The 23,594-nt window shown below is 43.3% G+C and overlaps 1 protein-coding gene across 2 annotated transcripts in view; it reads left to right on the top strand.

Annotated features, from left to right (window-relative positions):
* Positions 1-23,594, top strand: part of PRTFDC1 (phosphoribosyl transferase domain containing 1) — a 49,698-nt gene that overhangs the window by 8,850 nt on the left and 17,254 nt on the right. The window contains exon 4 of one of the 2 annotated variants that reach the window (XM_081163293.1): positions 21,298-21,363. The exons of the other annotated variant lie outside the window; for it this stretch is intronic. Within the exon in view, the coding sequence (XP_081019419.1) occupies positions 21,298-21,363 (66 nt within the window). The remainder of the gene's footprint in view (positions 1-21,297; positions 21,364-23,594) is intronic. 2 annotated transcript variants of the gene reach the window in all.

Here is a 23,594-nt window from a genome sequence, read left to right as displayed (position 1 = left end):
TGGTTGATTTTTTAAGGATCCTAAATGATTTACTCCACTACAGCTTTATTGCATCCATTATTCTTTCTCTCTCAGTGAAACTGAACCAGCCAATACAAAGTTCCATTTTAAATAATAATAATAATAGTAATAATAATAATAATAATTTATTATGTATACCCCACCCATCATTGCAGGATTTTAATGTTGGCTTTATAGAGAGAGAGAGGAGGGGAAACTATCCCCAGAGTCCCTTGGGTCATTTAGTTCTGTTTAAGCCTATTTAAGACCACAGCATAGATGTGCCTTAGGTTTGAAGCAAGACTCAAGCCAAAATCCAAAGAAAGAGTGGAACTGGGTCCATCAGTGGTGGAGGTGGGACTGAGATCTGACACTTGTTTCTCTTACACAGCACCATCCACACACCCAGTAGCAAATGGCTAAGGAACAGGGAGGAGTTTCTAAAGCAGTTTGTGATATGACATGTGGTTCCACAGATGTTTGGAGAAACAATGCGAGCAATTCTACCGTGCTAGCACAAGCCCCTTGGGTGAACCAGAGCAGCACTTTTGGATCTTTGCCATTTTTTACAGCGAACTATTTGTTTTTGTCGTGAATCCTTATAATAGAAGGAACAGGAAGGTAGGAGCATCCCACCCACAGGGCTGGCCCCAGACCAAATGCAGGGAACATCCCCACCAGCCCCCTCTCTGTCTTCAGGTTTTTGGATGTCTTGTTTTTTATTGGATTCATAGTCCATTTCATGACTCGGCACAATTTGCAATCATGCAATTTGCATCCACAGTTCTTGTGGATCAGGAACTAGTTAAGTTAGCAGGGAGCAAAGAGTAGGATGGAGCTCAGAAAATGAAGTGTTCCCCCCTCCCCCCAAGGATCTGTATTCATCATCATCATCATCAAACCTTTACAGTGGTACCTCAGGTTACATACGCTTCAGGTTACATACACTTCAGGTTACAGACTCCGCTAACCCAGAAATACTACCTCGGGTTAAGAACTTTGCTTCAGGATGAGAACAGAAATCGTGTTCCGGCGGCGCGGCAGCAGCGGGAGGCCCCATTAGCTAAAGTGGCGCTTCAGGTTAAGAACAGTTTCAGGTTAAGAACGGACCTCCGGAACGAATTAAGTATGTAACCAAAGGTACCACTGTATTGGCATCACATACAAACATTCAGAATAAATAGGCCAGTGCGATCTCCTCGCCATTTCAACAGTACAGTCATTTGCCAAAGGGAAGAAGAGGTGAGAAGGATCTGTATTCGAACCTGTGCTTTTTAAGCAGTGATGTGAACAAGTTTGCTGATGATACTAAGTTGTTCAGGGCTGTTAAAAGAAAAGAAAAAGGATTCTGAAGAACTCTGAAAGGACCTCTCCAAATGGTGAATGGGCTTTAAAATAGCAAACACAATTCATTGTAAACAAGTGTAAAGTGATGCATGTCAAAAAATATTAAATTCACATATATGGTACATTCACGAGGTGTTAACTGGCAGCAATTGACTAGGAGCAAGACTTTGGAGCTGTAGCAAATAGGTCAGTGGAGATGTCAACGCACCATGCAGTAGCTGTGAAAAAAAAGGCAGATTCTATGCTGAGGGATCATATTGAAAGGAACTGAGAATAAAATTCCTGACATCATGAATGCTGTTATGGGGTGCAGCCACATTTGGAATGCTGTGTACCATTCTGGCTGCCTCACCTCATAAAAAGAGAAATGGGAAAGTTGGGAAAGGTTCAGAAGTGGGTAACCCAAATGATGGATGGAGCAAGTCCTCTAGGAGGAACGGTTGCGGCATTTGGACCTTTCTTAGTTTAGGGGAAAGGCAAATAAGGGGTGACATGATAGAAGAGCATAAAATTATGCACGATGGAGAGAAAGTGGCTGGAGAAAACTTAGAATCATAGAATCATAGAGTTGGAAGAGACCACAAGAGCCATCGAGTCCAACCCCCTGCCAAGCAGGAAACACCATCAGAGCACTCCTGACATATGGTTGTCAAGCCTCTGCTTAAAGGAGACTCCACCACACTCCTTGGCAGCAAATTCCACTGTCGAACAGCTCTTACTGTCAGGAAGTTCTTCCTAATGTTTAGGTGGAATCTTCTTTCTTGTAGCTTGGATCCATTGCTCCGTGTCCGCTTCTCTGGAGCAGCAGAAAACAACCTTTCTCCCTCCTCTATGTGACATCCTTTTATATATTTGAACATGGCTATCATATCACCCCTTAACCTCCTCTTCTCCAGGCTAAACATGCCCAGCTCCCTTAGCCGTTCCTCATAAGGCATCGTTTCCAGGCCTTTGACCATTTTGGTTGCCCTCCTCTGGACACGTTCCAGTTTGTCAGTGTCCTTCTTGAACTGTGGTGCCCAGAACTGGACACAGTACTCCAGGTGAGGTCTGACCAGAGCAGAATACAGTGGCACCATTACTATTACTTGTTCTCCCTCTCATAACACTGGAATGCGTGGACACCCAATGGAAGCTGAATGTCGAGAGATTAAGAACAGGCCCCCCCCAAAAAGTACATTTACTCACCCAGTGCATAGTTAAACTATGGGATTCACTCCCACAGGAGACAGTGATGGCTACCAATGTGCATGGCTTTAAAAGAGGATTAGACAAATTCGTGGTGGTAAAGACTATCAGTGGCATAGCTGTCAACGTTTCCCTTTTTTAAAGGAAATTCCCTTATTCCAAATAGGATTCCTCGCAAGAAAAGGGAAAAGTTGGCAGCTATGATCAGCGGCTTCTAGCCAGGATGCTCCTAAATGCCAGTTTCTGGAAACTGCAGTCGGCTGGAGAAGGCTCTTGTGCCCAGGTCTTGGTTTCAGGCTTCACGCAAGCATCTGGTTGGCCGCTGTGAGAACAGCATTCTGGACTAGATGGAGTATTGACCTCTTCCAGTAGCCTCTTCTTATGCTTATCTCTGTCATAATAGGGTTAGAAAGTTGCACATATGAATCTGATTCCAGTTGTTTACACACACACCCCACACTCACATTCACTGTCCCAGTAAATAATAATAATAATAATAAAACATTGATATCAATATTAATATTACTACCCTGCCCATCTGGCTGGGTTTCCCCCACTACTCTGGGCGACTCCCAACAGAATATTAAAGACACGATAAAAAATCAAATATTAAATGCTTCCCTAAACAGGGCTGCCTTCAGATGTCTTCTAAAAGTCAGATAGTTGTTTATTTCCTTGACATCTGCTGGGAGGGCGTTCCACAGGGCGGGCGCCACCACTGAGAAGGCCCTCTGCCTGGTTTCCTCTAACCTCACTTCTCGCAGTGAGGGAACTGCCAGAAGGCCCTCAGAGCTGAACCTAAGGCTGAACGATGGGGGTGGAGACACTCCTTCAGGTATACTGGGCCAATGCCATTTAGGGCTTTAAAGGTCAGCACCAACACTTTGAATTGTGCTTGGAAACATACTGGGAGCCAATGTAGGTCTTGCAGTTCACATCTAACGCCAAGCCAAACCATGGCTAAGCGCGAAGGAGGAACTTGCTGTCAAAATCATGGCCGTTCCTCCCCGGTGCTGCTGCACTGCAGAGTGCTATATCACAGTTTGGCTTAGTGTTGCATTCGAAATCCAGGCTCATGGTTTCTATGGTTAATGAGACAACTGGTTAACTAGATAGCTGAAGACAGATTCTTCCCCTTGTCTTCTCAGGGGTCACCTGGGTCACCACCTCATAAATCCTGCCCTGCACCCAACACTGGGCAGGAGGTGAAGATAGCAATCTTACACTCCCCAGGAATGCATCCTATTTTCTGCCAACTCCAGGGTGGTGGAGGGCTGTGTTCAGTTTCTGCACCAATGGTTGTATGGACACATTTATTATCAACCAGAACCAATGCTGGTATCAGCCTGGTTATGGATATCCCTTTCAGTTGCTTTTCATTATTTTTCTGTGTGGGATCAAACCTCCTTGCTTTCCTTGCTCTGTTTTTCCATTGCATTTTAACATCTCAGTTTTATTTTTATCTAATTCACTTTCTGGGGCCAGATAGTGGTTTTCCTTGAACGCCTTTACTCCCCAACCCCGCCATTCTCTTCCAGCTTCCCCCTTACTAACCATTTCCTGTTTCTCTCTCTTTCTCTCTCTCTCTCTTCCTTAAGGGAGTCCTGCTGCTTTCTGTTCCCTTTCCATGCAGCTGTGCTCTCTTCTGTCTCCAACTGTTTGTCTCGGAGAGCCATGTCCAAGTCTTGTAAACACTGGTGGGATTCTGATGTCTTTTCTTGCTCCACGTTCAGCATTCATGACTAACAGGTTAGTTCATCGTAGACAATGGTAAATGGAAGCGGGGTGGGGGAGATAATCTGGATTTAACCGCTTAGGAAATACGCTACAAAGTTTTAGTGCAGCCCCCCCCCCGTCTTCTTTTTTCTTCCTGTGTGCAAGGAGAGGTTTTTGGCAACTGCCAACGCTTGCTACCTTACCAACACAGCCTGACAGAAAGCCTTGGCTGCAACCCACAGCAAGCAAACACATCAGAACAACGCAGCTCGGCCAGGCTTTCTCCTGCTTTCTCAATACCGGACACAAAGGCAAGCGCTGGACAGTTTCAAAAGCCGTGCAGGGGGGCAGGCAGTTTGAATATAATTTCTTTGTGCGCATGCAAATGGAGTCTTTTTGGATGGCAGGTACCGCCTGAGACAATGGATGTTCCATCTGTCTTCACAAGTATATAAAAATTCCAGCTAGAGCCAAAACTGCTCATGGATTGTTTTTGCAAAGAATTTCAGTTGAAAAACACCCCCCAAAAGCCCATAAACCTTGAGAAGATTTTCAGCGCTCCTTTTCTAATGTTCATTTGTGAAACCCTCCACTTTCTTTGCCTATTTTTTAAAATTGATTTTTGAAAATATGATCAGACGAACCATATATTCTCCTGCCTTTCTTCACCCCCACCTTTCAGTGTGGCCCACAGTGAGAAGACGAGGGAAGGGGGCAATCATGCGTATGCATTTGACTTAGCTCTGTATTATGATGCTATGGCTCTGGTGCCAGGCTTGTGTTGTTTTTAATCTCAAGTGCCTTCACTTGCCCTCAGTGACATCTTTATATAGCTCAATCTGATTGGTTACGTAGATTGTGACATTTTCCTCATTCACTGTGTGATCCCTGATGGGCTAGAATCGCCCGGGAAGGAGGAAGAACCACAGAGTATACGATATAAAAGTTTTGAGAGAAAATGTCTACACAGCTAGTACTGCAAGGTGAAAACTAGAAATCAAAACTGGGAAATACTCGTTGCAGTTCCATCCTCAAGCATCATCGTGGATTTCTCGCTCGTTTATACTGAGACACTCGGCCTGGAACTTGGTGAAACCAGGGCTTTCTTTGCAGCTTCCAGTCAGCTGCAACTTCCTCGCAAGCTCCATTGAATTGAATGGGAGTTTGCACAAGAACTCACTACAGCTCTTGTGCAGCTCCTGTTTGGCTGCTAACGCCAATGGCTATGTTCTGCCTCCACTGTAATAATAATAATAATAATAATAATAATAATAATAATAATAATAATAATTTATTTATACATACCCTGCCCATCTGGCTGGGTTTCCCCAGCCACTCTGGGCGACTTCCAACAAAAGATTAAAATTACATTAAAACTGTAATGGGCACTATGGTTCTGATAGTAGTGTTGGGATACTGCCAGGGAGACAAAGTCCATCATGGCCCCAAGCCGTCTGCCGGACGATCCATCGATCTCCCGTAGGCACGCAGCATCAGCGATTAGCGACATGAGTTTCTAGAAAATATCTTACCACATTCCAGAGCTCATGCACACTCTTATCAGCAGATAATTGACAGCAGAAGTCGCACTCAGGAGAGCGTTATTTACAAGCTTTATTCAGCGTTGATCAGCACAGAGAAAGACATGACTGCCTGCGTCAGTGTCTCCGGACAGAGAGAGAAAACGAAAGCAATAGAAACATAAACATCCTGTGAACAGGACATGCGCAGACTCTCTGACTCACAAAGCCTGCTCCCTTTTAAGGTGGAACGGAAATATCCTAACAAGTAGTTGCTGGAAACCACAGCAGGGGAAGAGTGTTGTTGCACTCAGGTCTTGTTTGCAGGCTTCTCATAGCCATCTGACTGACTACCGTAAGAACAGGCTATTGGGCGAGGTGGGCTCTGGCTTGATCCAGAAGACACTTGCATTCTTACTTCTTTCAGTAGGGCTTGGGAATAATTTGCTTAATAAGCCCAATATACACGAGCCCTTTCATGGTCATGCAGCCCTCCCCACCCCACCCCTTCTTCTCAGCAGCCCTGAACAAATTGCAAGAGTTTTCAGTTAACCATAGTTTTCCTGTTTGGACCAAACAGGCCACTGTGGTTTAGGCTTCAGAATGAGTCAGGATTTTAAACCATGGTTTGAAGTTAGGTGATGATCTGGGCTTTTTTCCAAAACCTGGTAACCGCTATGGTTTACTGAAGACTTCTGCATTTCATTCTGGCATGCATGGCTGAATTCAGCCAGTCTCTCACCAACTAAGGCAGAGATGAAGAACCTGTAGCTGCCCAAATGTTGTTGGACTACAACTCCTATCATCCATTTGCTATCCTGGCTGGGGCTGATGGGAGTTGGAGTTTAAGAAGATCTGGAGGGCTCCAGGTCCCTCATTGTTACATATTTTAAAAAATATTACAGAGAAGCCCTTGTCTAAAAGTTGCTAAATGTGACTGGCATTTTAAATAAATTTTCACTGTATTTCTACAGAAGGGATGCAGGCAATTTGAAAAAAAAAGTTATATGGTCTCCTAGAAGAATATTTTTAGTAGTGACTGTCGAATGTGTGTTTCAGCTTTGAAAATGGCATTTTCAACTTCTGTTATCAATAAAGTAACTCTTTGTTCATTCCTGTGTTTATAGGAAATCTTCAAAAGAAAGTTGTTTTGCTGATGTCTAAATCATGTGGTAGAAAGTGTTGAAGATATGTGGTTTGAGCTAGCTTGCTTAATCCTTTGAAACTTATCACAATTATTTATGGTATCCAGAACATAACTAATTTTAAAAATGTGACCTCCCTACTGAATAACAACCAAGATACACAATGGGTGCATTGATACGTGCACACAACCAAATACATTGATATTACATGTTTGGGGTTTTTTCCTACATTCCATTATTTGCAATTTATTTTACAGTTTTTCATTTTCAGCGGTATGTTGTCTCAGACAGAAGGATCCGTGCCTGAAAACACTTGAGAAAAACATACAACAATACAGGCTTTGTGCCTGAACCTTTTAGGGAATCTGATTACATTCAGCTAATAGTTCAGGTTTTGGTAAACTGAGATCGGGGTAGCCAAGGTCGTGGTTTCCAGATGTGGCTGGACTGCAACACCCTTCATCCATGACCATTGGCTGATGGGAGTTGCAGTTTGACAACATCTGGAGGGCACCATGTTGGCTCTCCGTGCTGTAAACTGATAAGACATTCGGCCATTTTAAAAGTTCTAATAAATTTGTGGGCTGCACTAGAACTCTGCAGATCAAGTTTTCTTTTTCAAAAGTGATGAGCTCAAGTAATCCTGCCCTTCCTCTGAGCTCCCTCTCTGGCTCTCAGTCACCAAACCTACAAAGGTCCTTTGTCTCCACACTTCTTGCCAATGGTACACAGTCCTCCTGTCCCTTGGCCTTGCCTGTGATGTGTCTACCCTCCCCCACTGCCAGACCCCATGCTCCACTTTCCCCATTTCCAACTCTTTCTTTAATAAGCTTCTCTGTTCTGTTTGGAATTCCCTTTTTGTTATTCGCTTCTCACCCTGCTTCCTACCATTTGGCCCTTATTTTGGCCGCTCTGCCTCCAGGGTCCTTGTCCACCCAGCATTCCCACCTACTTTGGAATAAATATTTATAGGCTCAGGCTGCTGGGATTTGTTGCTGTGCTTGGTTTTGGTTGTTGGTTATTGTTGTTTTTGTACTTTTGGCATTATGAGGAATCAGATGCTGCAGCTATGAATGAAGTAATGACTTCCTACCGGGAGCCCATCCATTGTGGTTTCCTGGCACGGAAGCACAATCCAAAGGGACACTTGATTACTGCTAGATGTTCCACTGCTAATTTAGACGAGTTTCAGTGTTTCATTTATAATGGGAGTAAGTGTGTGCTCTTTTCAGGCTGAAGGATGTTTCCCAAGCGAAATAACCGCACTAAAAGCAGATCGGCAGCAAATTTTCTAAACTGCAGCCTATGGAAACTTCACTTAATTCGTGGCCAGTAGGAAAAAGAAAAACTTAAAAGGCTTGCTAACCTTTAGTGGCATTCAGTCAGTATGCTCAGTGCATTTTGCCAGTTATCTATACCTAATTGGCATGGAAAATTGAACTCATGACTCTCCTTGTAGGAAAACGCACACATGGGTGTGTGTTTTTTTTCACCCTGCTCTGTGGGTTACAGGAGAATCTCCACTATTTCAGTTGGTTAAAGGCTTTTCCTTGGAAGAAGACGAGGTCAAGCATTCTGTTCCCTGTGCTTTCATATCTGCGGTCAAAGTGGTGATTTGTATTGTCTTCATTCACAGTATGCGGTCGTGGATTAATTACATATTGGCGCCTGCCTGGTGGAGTGAATTCCCATCACCCCTGAAGCCAATGTTTGCACTAATTTAAGATGAGTTTTTTTAAATGGGTGGGAGGGCCAAGTAGAAGAAGCCAGTTAGCGCAGAATTTGGCCCTGCAGTACAAGCCTTGGCAAGGGGTTCTTGGCAAGGAAACCTTCCTTTTCTCAGTTTTGGTAGGAGCTGCTTCAGCATTAGTAAGAAGAGCCAAACAAGACTATTATTATAACATATTGGGGATTTTTGAATTGGGCAAGGTTACTGTTAGGGGTTGGGAAGAACTGAGAGATGCCCTGCGGTTTGAGGGAAAGGCATGGATCTGATTTTTTTTTTTAATGGAGGGGAGGATGGGGACCAAACTGCACTTGTTATTCATGTGTGTGTGGTTTTTTTTCTTCTTCTTTTTAACCACTGCTTGCAGCCCTGGTATGTTGGATGTGCTTGAACCACAGTTTCCTAGTTTGGGTGCTATGGCAAACTGTGGTTTAACAAATCAGGAAGTCTTCAGTGAAGTCAGGTCCTTGGGATAAAGACAAGCATTTGTTCATTCCTGATCATGGCTTGTTGGGCTGGGAATGTGATGTTTAAACCAGACTATTGGCACAGGTGCTTTTGGAGGCAGTCTCCCTTGGGAGGAAGAGAAAAGCAGGCAAGCTCACTTAGGTCTTCAACCAGTGAATCTACATCCACAGGTGGATCAGGAAGATACGCCAGGTGGTTCTTGACCAAGTTGTTACTGCTATGTTGGATTTCAGCTATGGCTGGCTAGACCAAAATATGCGATGGGCATGGTTTTCTAATTAGACTCTCAGTTTATCAATTTCCTCAAGTGCTGCAATATGGCAGGAGAAAAGCATGAACCATTCTAAGCTCATGATTCTGTTTTTCGGCTGTGTGTATTACGTATTAGGCAAAGAGCATTCAGCATCCTAAGATTCTTACTTTTCCATTTAAAAACATGAAGTTGCTAAGCCTGGGTAACCCAACATGATGCTCTTCTGAAGTTGTTGGAATACAAGTCCCATCATCCCCGACCATTGCCCGTGTTGGCTAGGGCTGATGGAAGTTGGAGTCCCAACAACATCTGGTGTGCACTAATGTTTGCTTAACCCCACACTAAGCTGTATGACTGCAAAAGTGTGCTTGAATGTTTGTGGGAGTGTTCCTACAGGTTTCATTGGAGTGAGAATTCAGTGTTCTGCATAAAGTCCCTCCCCCATCTTAGAAGAATCAGAGTAAATATGCTTAATACCTTTCAGTGTATATGTAGACCTTCATTCTACTACCCTTTCAAATGGGGTGGTTGGCTCACAGGCCATAGGACCCCACTTTTCTTGATAGTTCGTTTCCATGGTACAAGTTCTTTTTGCTACCCTGTGGGAGGATGAGCAGGATGTACATTCCAACAATAAAGTCCCCTTGGTGTAGATGCTCTAATTTTAACACGCGTAACCCTGCCTATAGCCTATAGCTATCTCACTGAAGGAATAGCAGCAATCCCTTTGGGAATGCAAGACCCAGAGGATGTTTCAGAGGATCCCACTATGTTCATGTAGCCGTAAATATTAACTAGTGAAAGTGTTGCTTGGGGATTCTAAGAAGAAGGAGGGAAAAAATCAAGGTAGTTCTGAAACCAGTCGTTAAAATTATTACAGTTTTAGAAAGTTCAAGCTGCTGTCTTGATTCAAAATGGCACCCACTTGTATCCAAATATAGTCAGATACCTGCTTCTTGATCTCAGCATCCATCATGCAAATGAATCAGGACAATGGGACCATGTAGTCCAGCATTCTGCTCTCGGAGTGGCCAACCAGAGGCCTTTGGGAAACCTGCAAGCAGGACCTGAAAACAAGGGTATTCTCCCCTCCTGTCGTTTCCAGCAACTGGTATATCTTAAGGATCCACATGCTCATAGAACAGACTAAGAAAAGAAACAGTTTTCCAAAGTATATAGTGTGTGTTTGTTTGTTTGGTTTTGTTCCTATATGAATGACAATGCTTAGAGAGCATTTCCTTTCATTTAGCTCTGGAAAAGGAACATTGTTAATTGGAGCAAGCCCAGAAGCATTATAATTTCTCCCAAGGAATTTTATGACATCCTCTGCTGGCATCTCTCAGGCCTTGTTATTTAAAATAGATCAGATGGGGACCCCGCCTTGCAAGGCATAAGCCAGAAAGAGCCTATTCAGTCTAGTTCAAGAATGTGGCAGTAGCAAGGAGGCATATTTCAGCACGATACATCCAATTCCATGTTCTTTCGTGTGCCTCATCCATAAGTGGTTCTTGTGATTAAACACTGAGCTAGTTTGAGTTGGGATAGCAGAGCCTTCAGATGTCCAGGAATGGAAAGAGACCTTGAACAGTGTGGTCAGAAGGCAGAGGGCCTCATGCTTTCAGAGAACAAATGCACTTTGTAGTATTCATGTCTCCATCTGCTGACCGTCCTCCTGGTTCTGGTTCCATAATTTTGGAGTCCATGGCCCATTCTTCACAAACCTAGATCTCATGCATTACTTGCTCCTTGAACCCCGGCTTTTGCAACTGACCCAGGACATGGTCTGAAGCTAAGCAGATGTGGGTCTGGCCAGCACCTTGATGGGGTATCATCTGGGAACCACATAAACACTGCTTTGGGTTGTAGGGCAGGATATAAATATAAAATTGCTAACTTGCAGTATCAGCTTGTTCTTAGTACCAACATTTTAAACTTTTTATTGAAAAGATGCAATTACATATTTATTGATTCAGTGGTTATGTGGATGACGCATGGCCTATATGATGACGCATCTCCTCCACCTGTCCAGTTGACCTGTGGTAAACTAGAAGGTCTTTCTGCTCCGGTATCTTAATTTCTGTCCACCACCATTCGTCATTCCCCTGAGATGGTTTACGCCAGGATTAGATTCAGTACCTGACCCCACTTCAGTCCTCAAATGGTTCCAGTACCTGAATTCCCCAAGTAGGATGGTTGTTATTTCCAAACTCACCCAAGGCCCATTCATATCTGTATATTCATAAGTGGTGATAATTAAATGCCTTATTCAGGGACAGCAGGCCACTGAATACCAGTTTCTGTGTTAGGAAGCTTTTGCCTGCAGGCCCTGTTTTTGTGGACTTCCCAGAGACACCTGCTTGGCTGCTGTTAGAAGCTTGATCCAACAGCTGTTCTTACGATTTCTAAAAGAATTACTGTATTTATAAGCAACCTTAGAGTTAGCATTTTCAGTAACAATATATATATATATATTGACATGCATCTTATGTGACATTAGCAGTAGAGTTCTCTACATTTCTCAGCCAGTGTGGTGTAGTGGTTAAGAGCGGTAGTCACGTAATCTGGGTAACCGGGTTCGCGTCTCCGCTCCTCCACATGCAGCTGCTGGGTGACCTTGGGCCAGTCACACTTCTTTGAAGTCTCTCAGCCCCACTCACCTCACAGAGTGTTTGTTGTGGGGGAGGAAGGGAAAGGAGATTGTTAGCCGCTTTGAGACTCCTGAAGGGGAGTGAAAGGCGGGATATCAAATCCAAACTCTTCTTCTTCTTCTTCTTCAGAAGCTGCAGTCATTTACATGCTTACCTGGGATTAAGCCTCGCTGGTCTCATTGGGACTTACTTTTGAGTAAATATGCATAGAATTGCACTGTAAACTGTAGGTTTGTGTCTCTGCAAAGGGGCTTTGAGGTCAAGCTGAAAGTGGTGATACTGTTGATGGGTGTGTGTGACAGAATATAACTGTGTGCTTACTTTGTTTTTCCACTAGTTTTTTTTTTTTTTTTTTTTTGCCTCAAGAAGTTATTTGTGGGATTAAAATAACCCCCATCTGTTGTCTGCAGTATATGAATTTCCGGAAAGGGGAAGCCATGAACTTAATGATTTTAGTCTTCCGGCAAAATAATTTCAAGTATGCTAATGTTCACAGAGCGTGAATTTTAAACAATATATATTCATTTTCATTAGTACACAATTCTCCTACTATTCTCTACAGATGCTTCTGTTCCTATGTTGGGGGGGGGGAGCACATTCACAACAGGAACTATGGTACCTTCAGCTTTCTGCTGTGACAGAAGTATTCCCTGCTCTTAAAAAAAGTGTTGCCTTGACAATCACCCAGATTTGCATGTTTGTTAATGGATGTTTATCCTGGAGGGAAACCTGCTATCCATTTGCCCTAGGAGGCAAATGGTCTGTATCTGAATATTTTGCCCTATCCTGTAGGTTGGGGGTGAGGAACTTCGGGCCCAGAGACTAAATGTGGCCCTCCGATCTTCTCTGTATGGCCCTCAGAACTCTTCCCAGGTCATGCTCCCAAGGCCACGCCCGTCACCAGCCTTGTTCTGCACCTTCTTCCAGTTGCATGGACTGCGACCTTGAACTGCAGTCGTACCTCTTGCATGCGAGGCCGGACAGTGACATGAGTCTGGTGACACCCCCACCTCTGCTGTGCAGCCCAAAGAAGATCACACTTGGGCTGAAGAAGTTTCTCCAACCCTGTGGCACGCCAGCTGTTGCTGAGTTGTCATTGCCTCTGACCACTGGCCATGTTGGCAGGGCTGATGGGAGTCAGAGTCCAACAACTTTTGAAGGGCCACAGGTTTCCTACTCCTGCCTTAGGCACACCTTCTGCTAAATAATAATAATAATAATAATAATAATAATAATAATAATAATAATTTTATTATTTATACCCCGCCCATTTGGCTGGGTTTCCCCGGCCACTCTGGGCGGCTTCCAACAGAATATTAATATACAATAACCCAGGGGTGTCAAACTCAAATTCATCGGGGGCCGCATCAGCAGTTTGGTCACCCTCAAAGGGCCGGTTGTAACCACGGAAGTGGTTTCCTGAATGCATGTAAAGTGGAGGTTTCCTGTGTAGAACGGCCGGCGCCGCTAGAGGGCAGACGTTCTCTGGCTTGTAGGCTGCCGCGCATGCGCTGAAGAGGCGGCTTTCTTATGTCAAAAAAAATAAAGCGAGAATAAAAGGTGAAGGCTGGTGGCCGGCGGCGGCTACACGGGCCACATGACGAAGTTCTCGCGGGCCGGATTCGGCCCATGGGCCTTGTGTTTGACACCCGTGCAATAACCTATTAAACATTAAAAGCTTCCCTAAACAGGGCTGCCTTTAGATGTCTTCTAAAAGTTTAGTAGTTGTTTTTCTCTTTGACATTCGGTGGGAGGGCGTTCCACAGGGCGGGTGCCACTACCGAGAAGGCCCTCAGCCTGGCATTCCCTGTAACTTGGCTTCTCGCAATGAGGAAGCCTCCAGAAGGCCCTCAGCACTGGATCTCAGTGTTACTGTCCAACTTCTTATGCCACCGTGAACATCATTTTGCACAAACCTCCCTGACCTAACAGGAGAAAAAAACAACACTGATCTGGCCAACCCATATCAATAGGAGCACATTATACTGCAAAAATAGAGCTGTCATCAAGTGGAAAGGCATGTTCAGCTGCAAATTAAGAAGCGGGGGCTCTCAATCCCCCCCATTCGAGACAGATGTTTTTATTGGTAGACATCTGAGAAAACTGTACTTTTCAGGGAGTTCGGATTTATCAGATGTGCATGGTTCACGGCACAGGGTTACTGAGCTGCTCTAGCTGGCAGATAATCCTGCTCATCCTCCTTTTCATTCATGTAATTAAATTTGGAGGTTAAATCTTCCCTGCTAGTGGTGGAACAGCATTAAAAAACTGTCTTTCTTCTGTCTCCTTCCCCACCCCGGTTGAAACTGCTCACGCAGTGACGCCATTGGGTGGAAGGTTAATCTACAGCAGAGTGGAGAAACACAATATATCACATTGTTTTTGTGCTCTGAAAGAACTCATCATTAGAAAACATCTCACTTTGTTGCAGTTGCACTGGCCCAGTCGCCTTGTGCAGCGTTGCGGCCGGCCATCTGCAAGCGCCATTCAGCTGTAGTCACCCAGAATCAAGGATGGAAATAATTTCTGCTTGCGACTGAAAAGCCGCACTAGATCAGCCAGGCCTTCGTTCTGCAAATCTGCTATTAACACTCTTTCCATCTATGCATAGATGGGCAGCAAGTTGGATTGGCACTGGGATGAGCATTTTGATAAGAGTGCAATATTAGCCAATAGAGTAGATTGGCACCTGCGGTACTGTTGTTGTTGTTGTTGTTAGATTTAATTAATCACATTTTTACTGTTAGATTTAATTAATTTTAAATCTAAATCTAATTTTAATTTTTACTGTTAGATTTAATTACTGTTAGATTTAATTAATCACATTTTTTTGCTGTGACTTACACCGCAAAAATAAAAATCAGATATAAAGGACAGGAAACAAAAACAGGGTCACCCTAACCTCTAATTTGGCTATTTCAAGGCTGAGCAGAACCGAGGGTGCATAGTTATTTGTGCTCTCCCTGCTCTGGGGTCCATCCCCATTTGATAAACTAGCCCTTATGACAGTTGTTTGTAACACTTGCCACATCTTTAGCGGGGGGGGGGGGGGTGTTACTGAAAAGAAACTTCTTGCTGTACCACAGCTTGTATTTCCCCTCCATGCATTGAGTGCATTATGCACTTTGAAACATTCCGTTTAAAGACCCACGCTTGCAGTTTTCCCCCCTTAGACAATCTTCCACGCTTAACCAGAACAATTAAATAACCCAACTCGCTTAGCTATTGATAACTTAACTTTGGAAGCTATCATGAAATCAGCAACACAAACCAAATTGAAATGCACCCTGCTGCCTGATTCCTTTATTTATTTCAAGTGTTGAAGAACAGATAAGGCCATCGAAATGTCACAGCTCAGACAAAACAGCTCTGGAGTTCTGTTAGAATTAGGATGCCACCAGGGCATTCTGGGAGCTGCACTTTCATTGTTGCGTTCTCAGTCTTCCAACAAAAAAATTCCAGGGGAAAAAGGGCTGCATCCTTTACAAACACCTATTAATCATGGCACATTGTCCATTACGCCATATCTTTTCTTGGGGTCCGGTTCAAGGGAAGGAGATTTCCTGTTTGAAGCATGATGAGTATACAAATTCCATTTTCATGAAATGTTTCATCCGGAATTTGCTGTAAACGCTTCCCAACATGCTAAAAATAAATGAAGGTGTGTACACACTTAGGGACACTTAAGACTTTTCTGCAAGAAGCAAGCATAAGTCTGGGCACATTGTTGTTATTCTTCCAGCATTGACTGGAGGCTAATATGTGAGTCACAACCAGTGGTGCTGGAGAAATTCATTCGGTCCATGCTTTTAAGCAAACTAACCTAACACGTTCTCTTCAGCAGAATACAGTCGTACCTTGGAAGTCAAACGGAATCCGTTCCGGAAGTCCGTTCGACTTCCAAAATGTTCGGAAACCAAATCACAGCTTCTGATTGGCTGCATTAAGCTCCTGCAGCCAGTCGGAAGCCGCAGAAGCACCGTCTGACGTTTGGGTTCCAAAGAATGTTCGCAAGCTGGAACAGTCACTTCCCAGGTTTGGGAGCCAAAACATCCGAGTACCAAGGCGCACGGGATCCAAGGTACAACTGTATGTGGAGCAGACACAGTTATCCTTTGGATTGTGCAAACAAGCTTTTAATACAATAAAAAACCAAAAAACAACAACCCTAGGTTTAAAAAATATAATTAAAGACAAGAGCAAGATAGGATCACAACAACAGTAACTTAGCCCGAACCAATTTTTAATGGTGAAAATGTTAAAAGGCTTTTCAGCTTGCCTTTTAAAGGGAGGGGGCCAATCAAATCTCTTTAGGGTGAGAGTTCCATGACATGGGTGCAGCAGCTGAGAAGGCCCTGCCCCATGTCCCATCCAGCCACAACTCTGAAGGCAAGAAGGCATGGATGCAAGAAGACAGTGCTGAATACAATGGATGGGCAGGTTCACAAGGAAAGAAGGAGATGGCCTTCTTCTAATTTAGGCCTTGTCCAAGAGTATCTGACAGCTTCTGTGCTTTGGACTGATTGTGATGCAGTGAAGATGAATAAAACCTGGTCTATAAAAATCTATATTGTTGACACATCCCAAACCTGATGTACTTAAAAAAAACAACCACACTTTTTTGCAATTTCTAGGAGACCATATCAACAGGTTTCTTCTGAGGGAGGAAGGGGGTGAATATAACAGCTCAGATGATAGGCAACTAGGGATGTAGTAGAGGGCCCGTCCATAGTTTTAACGAGGCAGAGTGCTGGAAATTTATTGCAGCCGCATTTGTGCCATTATTAAGTTAGCCTTTGTTCTGCCAGAACAGTTTTTAAAAGATTCCATTTTCTGCTCGGCTACTGCAAGCCGGCAGATGTGTGCTGCTTTGTGCAACTTTCACATCGGCAGCCCTGTTTGTGGGACTCCTCTCTTTCCTGAGACCACCCAATTCATTGCACATGTAGCTTCAGATGGATTCAAGATCCCTCTGGCCTCCAGAAAAGAAAAGGAAGACTGTAATAATAGACTAACCCACCCAGTTCAAAAGACATGATCTAATACTGGAAGAATTGGCAACCTAAAAGTCGCTGCTGTTATGGAAGCTTTGAGAAGGTGGCTCAAGAAACATTTTATGCTGGGAATTTCTCTCTACGGTACTTAAAGGAGCATATACAGAAAGCTTTAAACATTGCTTTTTGGGTTTGTTCTTCGAAATTCCATTTATCTGGGAGGTTTATTAAGTACAGTGGTGCCCCGCAAGACAAATGCCTCGCAAGACGAAAAACCCGCTAGACGAAAGGGTTTTCCGTTTTTCGATGCGCTTCGCAAGTTGAATTTCCCTATGGGCTTGCTTCGCAAAACGAAAAAGTCTTGCGAGTCTTGCGATTTTTTTCACTTTCCCCCCCTTTTTCTAAGCCACTAAGCCGCTAATAGCCTTTTAGCCGTTAAGCCTTTAATAGCCGCTAAACCGCTAATAGCCGTGCTTCGCAAGACGAAAAAACCGCTAGACGAAGAGACTCGCGGAACGGATTAATTTCGTCTTGCGAGGCACCACTGTACAGGATAAGAGGATAAGGCTTCAATCCAGCTTCTGGTGATGTTTCTCATGATTGCAGCTTGAGAGGCAGTCCATTTATCCCTGCCACAGGTCTCTGCCATGGATGCATTCCTGCAGAATACAGTCATAACTTAGAAGTCGAACAGAATCCATTCCGGAAGTCCATTCGAATTCCAAAACCTTCGGAAACCAACACGCAGCTTCTGATTGGCTGTAGGAAGCTTCTGCAACCAATCGGAAGCCATGGAATCCCCATTGGACGTTCTGCTTCCAAAAATAATTCACAAACCGGAACAGTCACTTCTGGGTTTGCGATGTTCGGGAGCCAAAACGTTCTACTAGCAAGGCGTTCGACTTCCAAAGTACAACTGTATCTGTGAGGCCTCAGCTAAGTTCACAGACAGGCTGCAGTCGGGGATCCCAGGCAAGCAGGCTTAAGATTCAAAGGCAGAGGGTGTGGTCTATGATGGATCAGGCTGTAGAGCACAAAGGCATGGAAAATGAGAGGGATGGAGCAAGTCCACTTAGCAGCATCTGCCAAGGACCAGCTGAGCACATGACTTGGGATATTACTGTTTTATTAAGTCTTGTAGCGTCTTGATTGGTTTGAAGGGTCAACGGACAGTATCCATGTGGGTACTGAAATCTAGAGGATATAACTGAGCCACAGAGTTTAATTTGCTGATGAACCAGAGTGTTGATGGTATAGATCAGCCTTTCTCAACCTGTGGGTCCCCAGATGTTGTTGAACTACAACTCCCATCACCCCTAGCTAGCAAGGCCGAGCTCAGGGATGATGGGATTTGTAGTACAACAACATCTGGGGACCCACAGGTTGAGAACCGCTGGTATAGATGATAAGGCACAGGAGACTGACTGCTGGAAACATAGATTCAAGCTCACTAAATATTCCCAGCCAGTTTGCTGTGGTGGCAACATGTGCATGATGAAATGTCAGTTGAGTGACATGCACGAGCTTCACAGCCACTTTGTTCATGTAAGCTAGGAAGCTACAGGTAACCATAGCTTCCTATGATGTCTGAATCAGGAAACCAAGGTTAACAAATAAAATATGGCTTCCAGATCCTGGCTTCTTTGGAAGCTATTTACCCTAGTTGCCAGTTCAGACATAACGGGAAGCTGAAGTAGCTTAAGCTTCCTGGTTCATATACTTGCTTGTGCAGAGGGAGCATGTAGGTTGTGCGTATCACAGTTTATAAGCCAGGATTTGATGGTGCGAATGCATTCACCGTCTTCAGAGGGAAGCCTGAAGTCATCCATGGTGCCTTCAGATATTCCTGAGTTCTGGCAACGTCAGAGAGCATAGATGAAGGTTTGCTTAGATAAAGATTAAGGTGCTCTTAATTCCTTTCCCGCCTCCATCGCCTGCGTTCCACTCATCTTCATAGGTCAGCCATTGTTAGATGTCTGCCCTCTATAAAGTTTTCAGAACAGATTTAAAATATGTTTCCTGATGGCAATTTCTTCAATTTGTCACGGAGCAAAATACTGTGAAGTGGCTTGAGAGCAGTACATAATGATTCGTGGCAATATGTTGAATTTAACTGGAATACAAAATTGATGATAAGAACTGCTTTTTTCAATATCGTCTTTAAAGTTCTGAAAAAGCATGGGAATGAACCATCTAGCTCAGAAGGAAGCTAGCGCGGTGCTCTCCCAATCAGTGTTGGACTATTGTTTATGCTGATGGGAGCTAGAGTCCAGGACATCAGGGAGGCAGTAAATTGAATCTCCCTCGCTGATACCATTAGAAGACAGTTGTGAGTCCAAGTTGACCTTTAAATATGATGGAATAAAATCCCAATTTTAGGTTGCTAAACTTTTTATTTATTGTATTTTCAGCCCTCCAAGGCAGTTTACATAACACAATATAAAATGCACTTGAAATCACCAAACAACATCCATACAGTGCCTGGAAGATGAAAATGCAGTTTATTTAACTATCACTGATGTTAAGATGACTAACTTTATTGTATCTGTATAATCTATCCAAGGGCTTTTTAGTTTCTACTGAGATTGTTTTATTTTTGTTTATAAATTTAATAAATTTTGTTTGTATTTGTTGCATCAGTAACAATAAAAATGGGGGAGGCTCGGCAAATTTTTTTTGAAACTGAGTTAAAGCACAACCAGAAATAGTTCAAAAACAAAAGACAACTGTAAATGAAATTAGCAGTTTCAAATTTAAAACATTTAAGGAAAAACCAATTTGGAACACTTTAAGGTATGCTTAAAGCTTTGCATAGAAGAGGTGTGGCTCAGTTCACTGGGGAGGGAATTCTTTAACCAGCGGGTCACCACTGAAAAGGCCCTTCAAGAAAAAAATATTAATATAGAGAGTGGAATTCAGTGTTGCTACTTTTGATCCAGTGGAGGTGCCCACTAACATGTGAGAAAGGGAGAAATTCCCCACCCCCACCCCCAGTTCTTGCTGCGGCCCTCTCAGCTCCATGAAAATCTGCTCCAGAGGGTTGGGGGCTTCAGGGGAGAGAGGGAATTGCAGAAAATTACCTCTTTCTCTTATTCATACGCCTCCACTGGATTATAAGACAAGCAGAACAGCAACCTTGGATTTCACCCATTGAAATCACGCAAGAAAAGAGTATCAACCAGCGCTGGTGGACTTAAGGATGATATGCAACAACATATTAAAGCTACTCATATAATGTCACTTATGAAGGGCAGCTAATGCAATACACAGGCATTTGCTTTGATTTCATTTGCACATCTGTTCCTTCCATTGTGGCAAAATATTCTTCTGCTTTGGCAGGAATTGCAAATATGGTCACAAGAATTACATAGCAGTTTCCCCAGTAGCTGCCAGTTCACAGCTATACAATCCTTAACTTCTCTTATTGGATAGTATAATCCTGTGCTTTGAAAGACTCTTGGATTCACTTTTGCAGTTCTTTGCCAGCAGCAGAGTTCTTGCCGCAGCCAAGAGTGTTAAAATGCAAAGGAAGTATACTTCAAAGCCTTTGAAAGGGATTTTATCATTTTATTTTTTAAAAGTAAACAAAAGACCCTTTGCTTGTTTGTTTATTACAACTATTAATTACTCTGTAGGTCTAGAAGAGTCTTGTTCCCAAAACAGATGTCTTATTGGTGGTTTTACCTGAGGACACACACACACACACACACACACACACACACACACACACACACACTTTTTCTAGTTTGGAAACGTTAGAGAAAACGCATCTTTTTCTGCAGCAGTAAGATGTTCTGTTTTCCTCACCCTTCTTATAAATTTCAGTTATTGTCCTCTGTTCAATAAAACTTCTAGGGTGATTTACATAATACAGTAATCAATATTCCAATAGTAACCTGAAAACACCCTCCCCCCCAAAAAAGTTTCCCTGAGATTAGACCATTCACTGCAGTCATAGTATTTAGGTGCCTCCTTTAAAAAATAAAAAGTATTTTGCCAGGCATTTGGTGATTAATTGCACACTGATACTGAGAGTATATTGCTGGTATGGATTTATTGTAACCTTTATTTCTATTTCATGGGTTTGTATATTTATCAGGTCTTAAGGATAGTTGTTAGTTGCCCTGAGCAAGATATAATAACAGACAATAAATAGTTCTATAGAAATAGGTTTCACCGAGATTGGTCTGTGTGCCCTTTTTGGGTACTAGCTCACAGTCAACTCATTAGGGATGAAGATATTTGTCAAAGTTAAGAGTGCAAGTAAAATGTGATCTACTTTTATTTTTCAGAATGACCAGTCTATGCAAGATACACAGATCATAGGGGGAGATGACTTCTCAAAGCTGGCTGGAAAGGTTTGTAAGATTTTTAAATAAAACGAGGCCATTATGACACCAGGATTGGACTAACACTGAGATTCAAATAAAGCATGATTAGGGCAATAACAAAACCTAGAGAGAAGCAAGATGCTAATAATTACCTCCTCCAAGAAAGGAAGGGCAAAGAGAAACAGTCACCTTGGTTTCAGCATGACCAAGGGTGCAGAATCGCAGCTGGGTCCACAACTACTATCAGAGCTAAATACATACTCTTTAGTAACTGGATATTATTGACAGTGAACATGTGAGCTACTGATAAATATCCCGAAAAGGATTCTAGCCCCGCATTCTGGAGGAAAAGGCATTGTCTACACATAATAGTAAATTGTCATTAGCACTACATGCCTGAAGTGGACTTGCACAGTCAGGTGGAGAAATTTTGTAGCGTTTAGTTTTGTTTTCAGAGAATCCTGGCTCGCCATGGCATACTAACCAGAGATAACAGTTTACCACAAGCTCTGATGAGCTTCTACACAAGCCAGTTCCAAGCCATGGGTTATGGGGTTTGTGATAAACCACAGTTTGTATATCAGAGCAAGCCAGGATTCTGCAGAAGCAAAACTGAAGTGCTAACCCAGGGTTGGCTAGTCTGCGGCCCTCCAGATACTGTTGGACTACACCTCCCCTGATCCCTGACAGCAGGTTGGTGATGATGGGAGTTGGAAGTCCAACAAAATCTGGAGGACTACAGGTTCCTCACCTGTCACAGAGTGTTCACAGCTCAGTCCGGTGCCTGTCTAAGTGCCATTGCCATTCTGTAGTGCTCACACCCAGGTAAGTTGGAGCATTCTTCCCTGCCACCCCAACAGACCTTCCTGCATGTTTTAAACAATTATGTGCCTTGCTTCAACATAAGCCGGCATGAACATTGTCATAAACTGTCGCTAGATAACTGAGAAGCTGCTTTTGAAAAGTAAATGTTTGATTCAACACATGCAGCCAGTCTGCATAAAGGCCATTCCAGCCAGTTCTTTCAAGTACTGTACTTATGGCCACTCAATTTAATTTAAACAACAGCCCCCCCCCCTTTTTTTTTTTTTTGCTTTTCTCAAGCTGGCAAAATAGCTGCTTCTAGCAAAGGGGCAGCTAGAAATATTGTTTTGCCTAGATATAATCCTGTGTTTCAGAGGGCCAAAAAAGACAATACTGTATGTGGAATGCCTGATTGCATTTAATATGCCTGGAGCCCCCCGCCCAGCCTTCCATTAGCTATAATAGCCACAGAGTGGTATGAGCAGGATTCAGACTGCAGGAAGGGAGGTTAACCCTTTCCAACCATCCTGCAGTCATGCTATTCTCCCCATGAGAAGATTTACCATCAATTATAGCTTTTCACCCAGCACAAATGGCAACATGGGATGGGTCATTTTTAGGAGACTACAGCATAGGAGGGAAGGGTTAACCCCCCCCAAAAAAAAAATACACCATCGTCCATATCCTGCTCCTGCTCCTGCTCTCCCACAGCTTCTGTTTTCAAAGGTGAAGGCAAATTAAATGCAATTGTCTTGTTTTGGCCCTGAACCTTTTAATAGCACTTTGGTTTTGACAATGGTAAATCATGGGACTTGTCAATGATTTGAATCAGCTGGAAGGCTGATAAGCAATTTATTTTCATTTCCCCCCATTTTGCATGCACATACTGATGTTTTAAAAAAGGGAAAATAAAATATTTTTGTTCAAGGACAAGACTCTTTTAATCCAGGCCTAGTTATACGCTGAATCACTTGAGGAGGAAGGATGACTTTATTTCATTAGGCAGATGGTCTGTGTGGGAAAGTGATCAAAACAGCAAGCCTCGGGATGAATTTGGGCAGGAAACCACTAAAATTAATTTACACTCCAAGTGAAATTACTCTTGTGTTAATAGTAGGACTGGTAACTGATTAAAGACTTTTAGTTAATTAATCATCTGGCTTTTAACAGATTAATCAATTACATTTTAATAAATTGTCCTATTACCAAAATCTCAGTGTCTTTTTTTCTTATTGAAGGAACTGCATGATAACTTCATGATTTATTTAACAAAAGCTACCGTATTTTTCGCCCTATAGGACGCACCGTCCCATAAGGCGCACCTAGTTTTTAGGGGGGGAAATAAAGGGGGGGAATTATTTCCCGCCGGGCTGGGGCGGGGGAAGCCCGAGCTTCCCCCGACCCCAGCCCCCAAACAGCGACGGGCTCCCGCTGCTTGCGGAGAGGTCCACGAA

Source organism: Podarcis bocagei (genome assembly GCF_964188305.1).
Source record: "Podarcis bocagei genome assembly, chromosome: 12".
Lineage (NCBI taxonomy): Eukaryota > Metazoa > Chordata > Lepidosauria > Squamata > Lacertidae > Podarcis > Podarcis bocagei.
The sequence above is the reverse complement of the archived record's forward strand: the minus strand, read 5'-3'. Positions and strand labels throughout refer to the sequence as shown.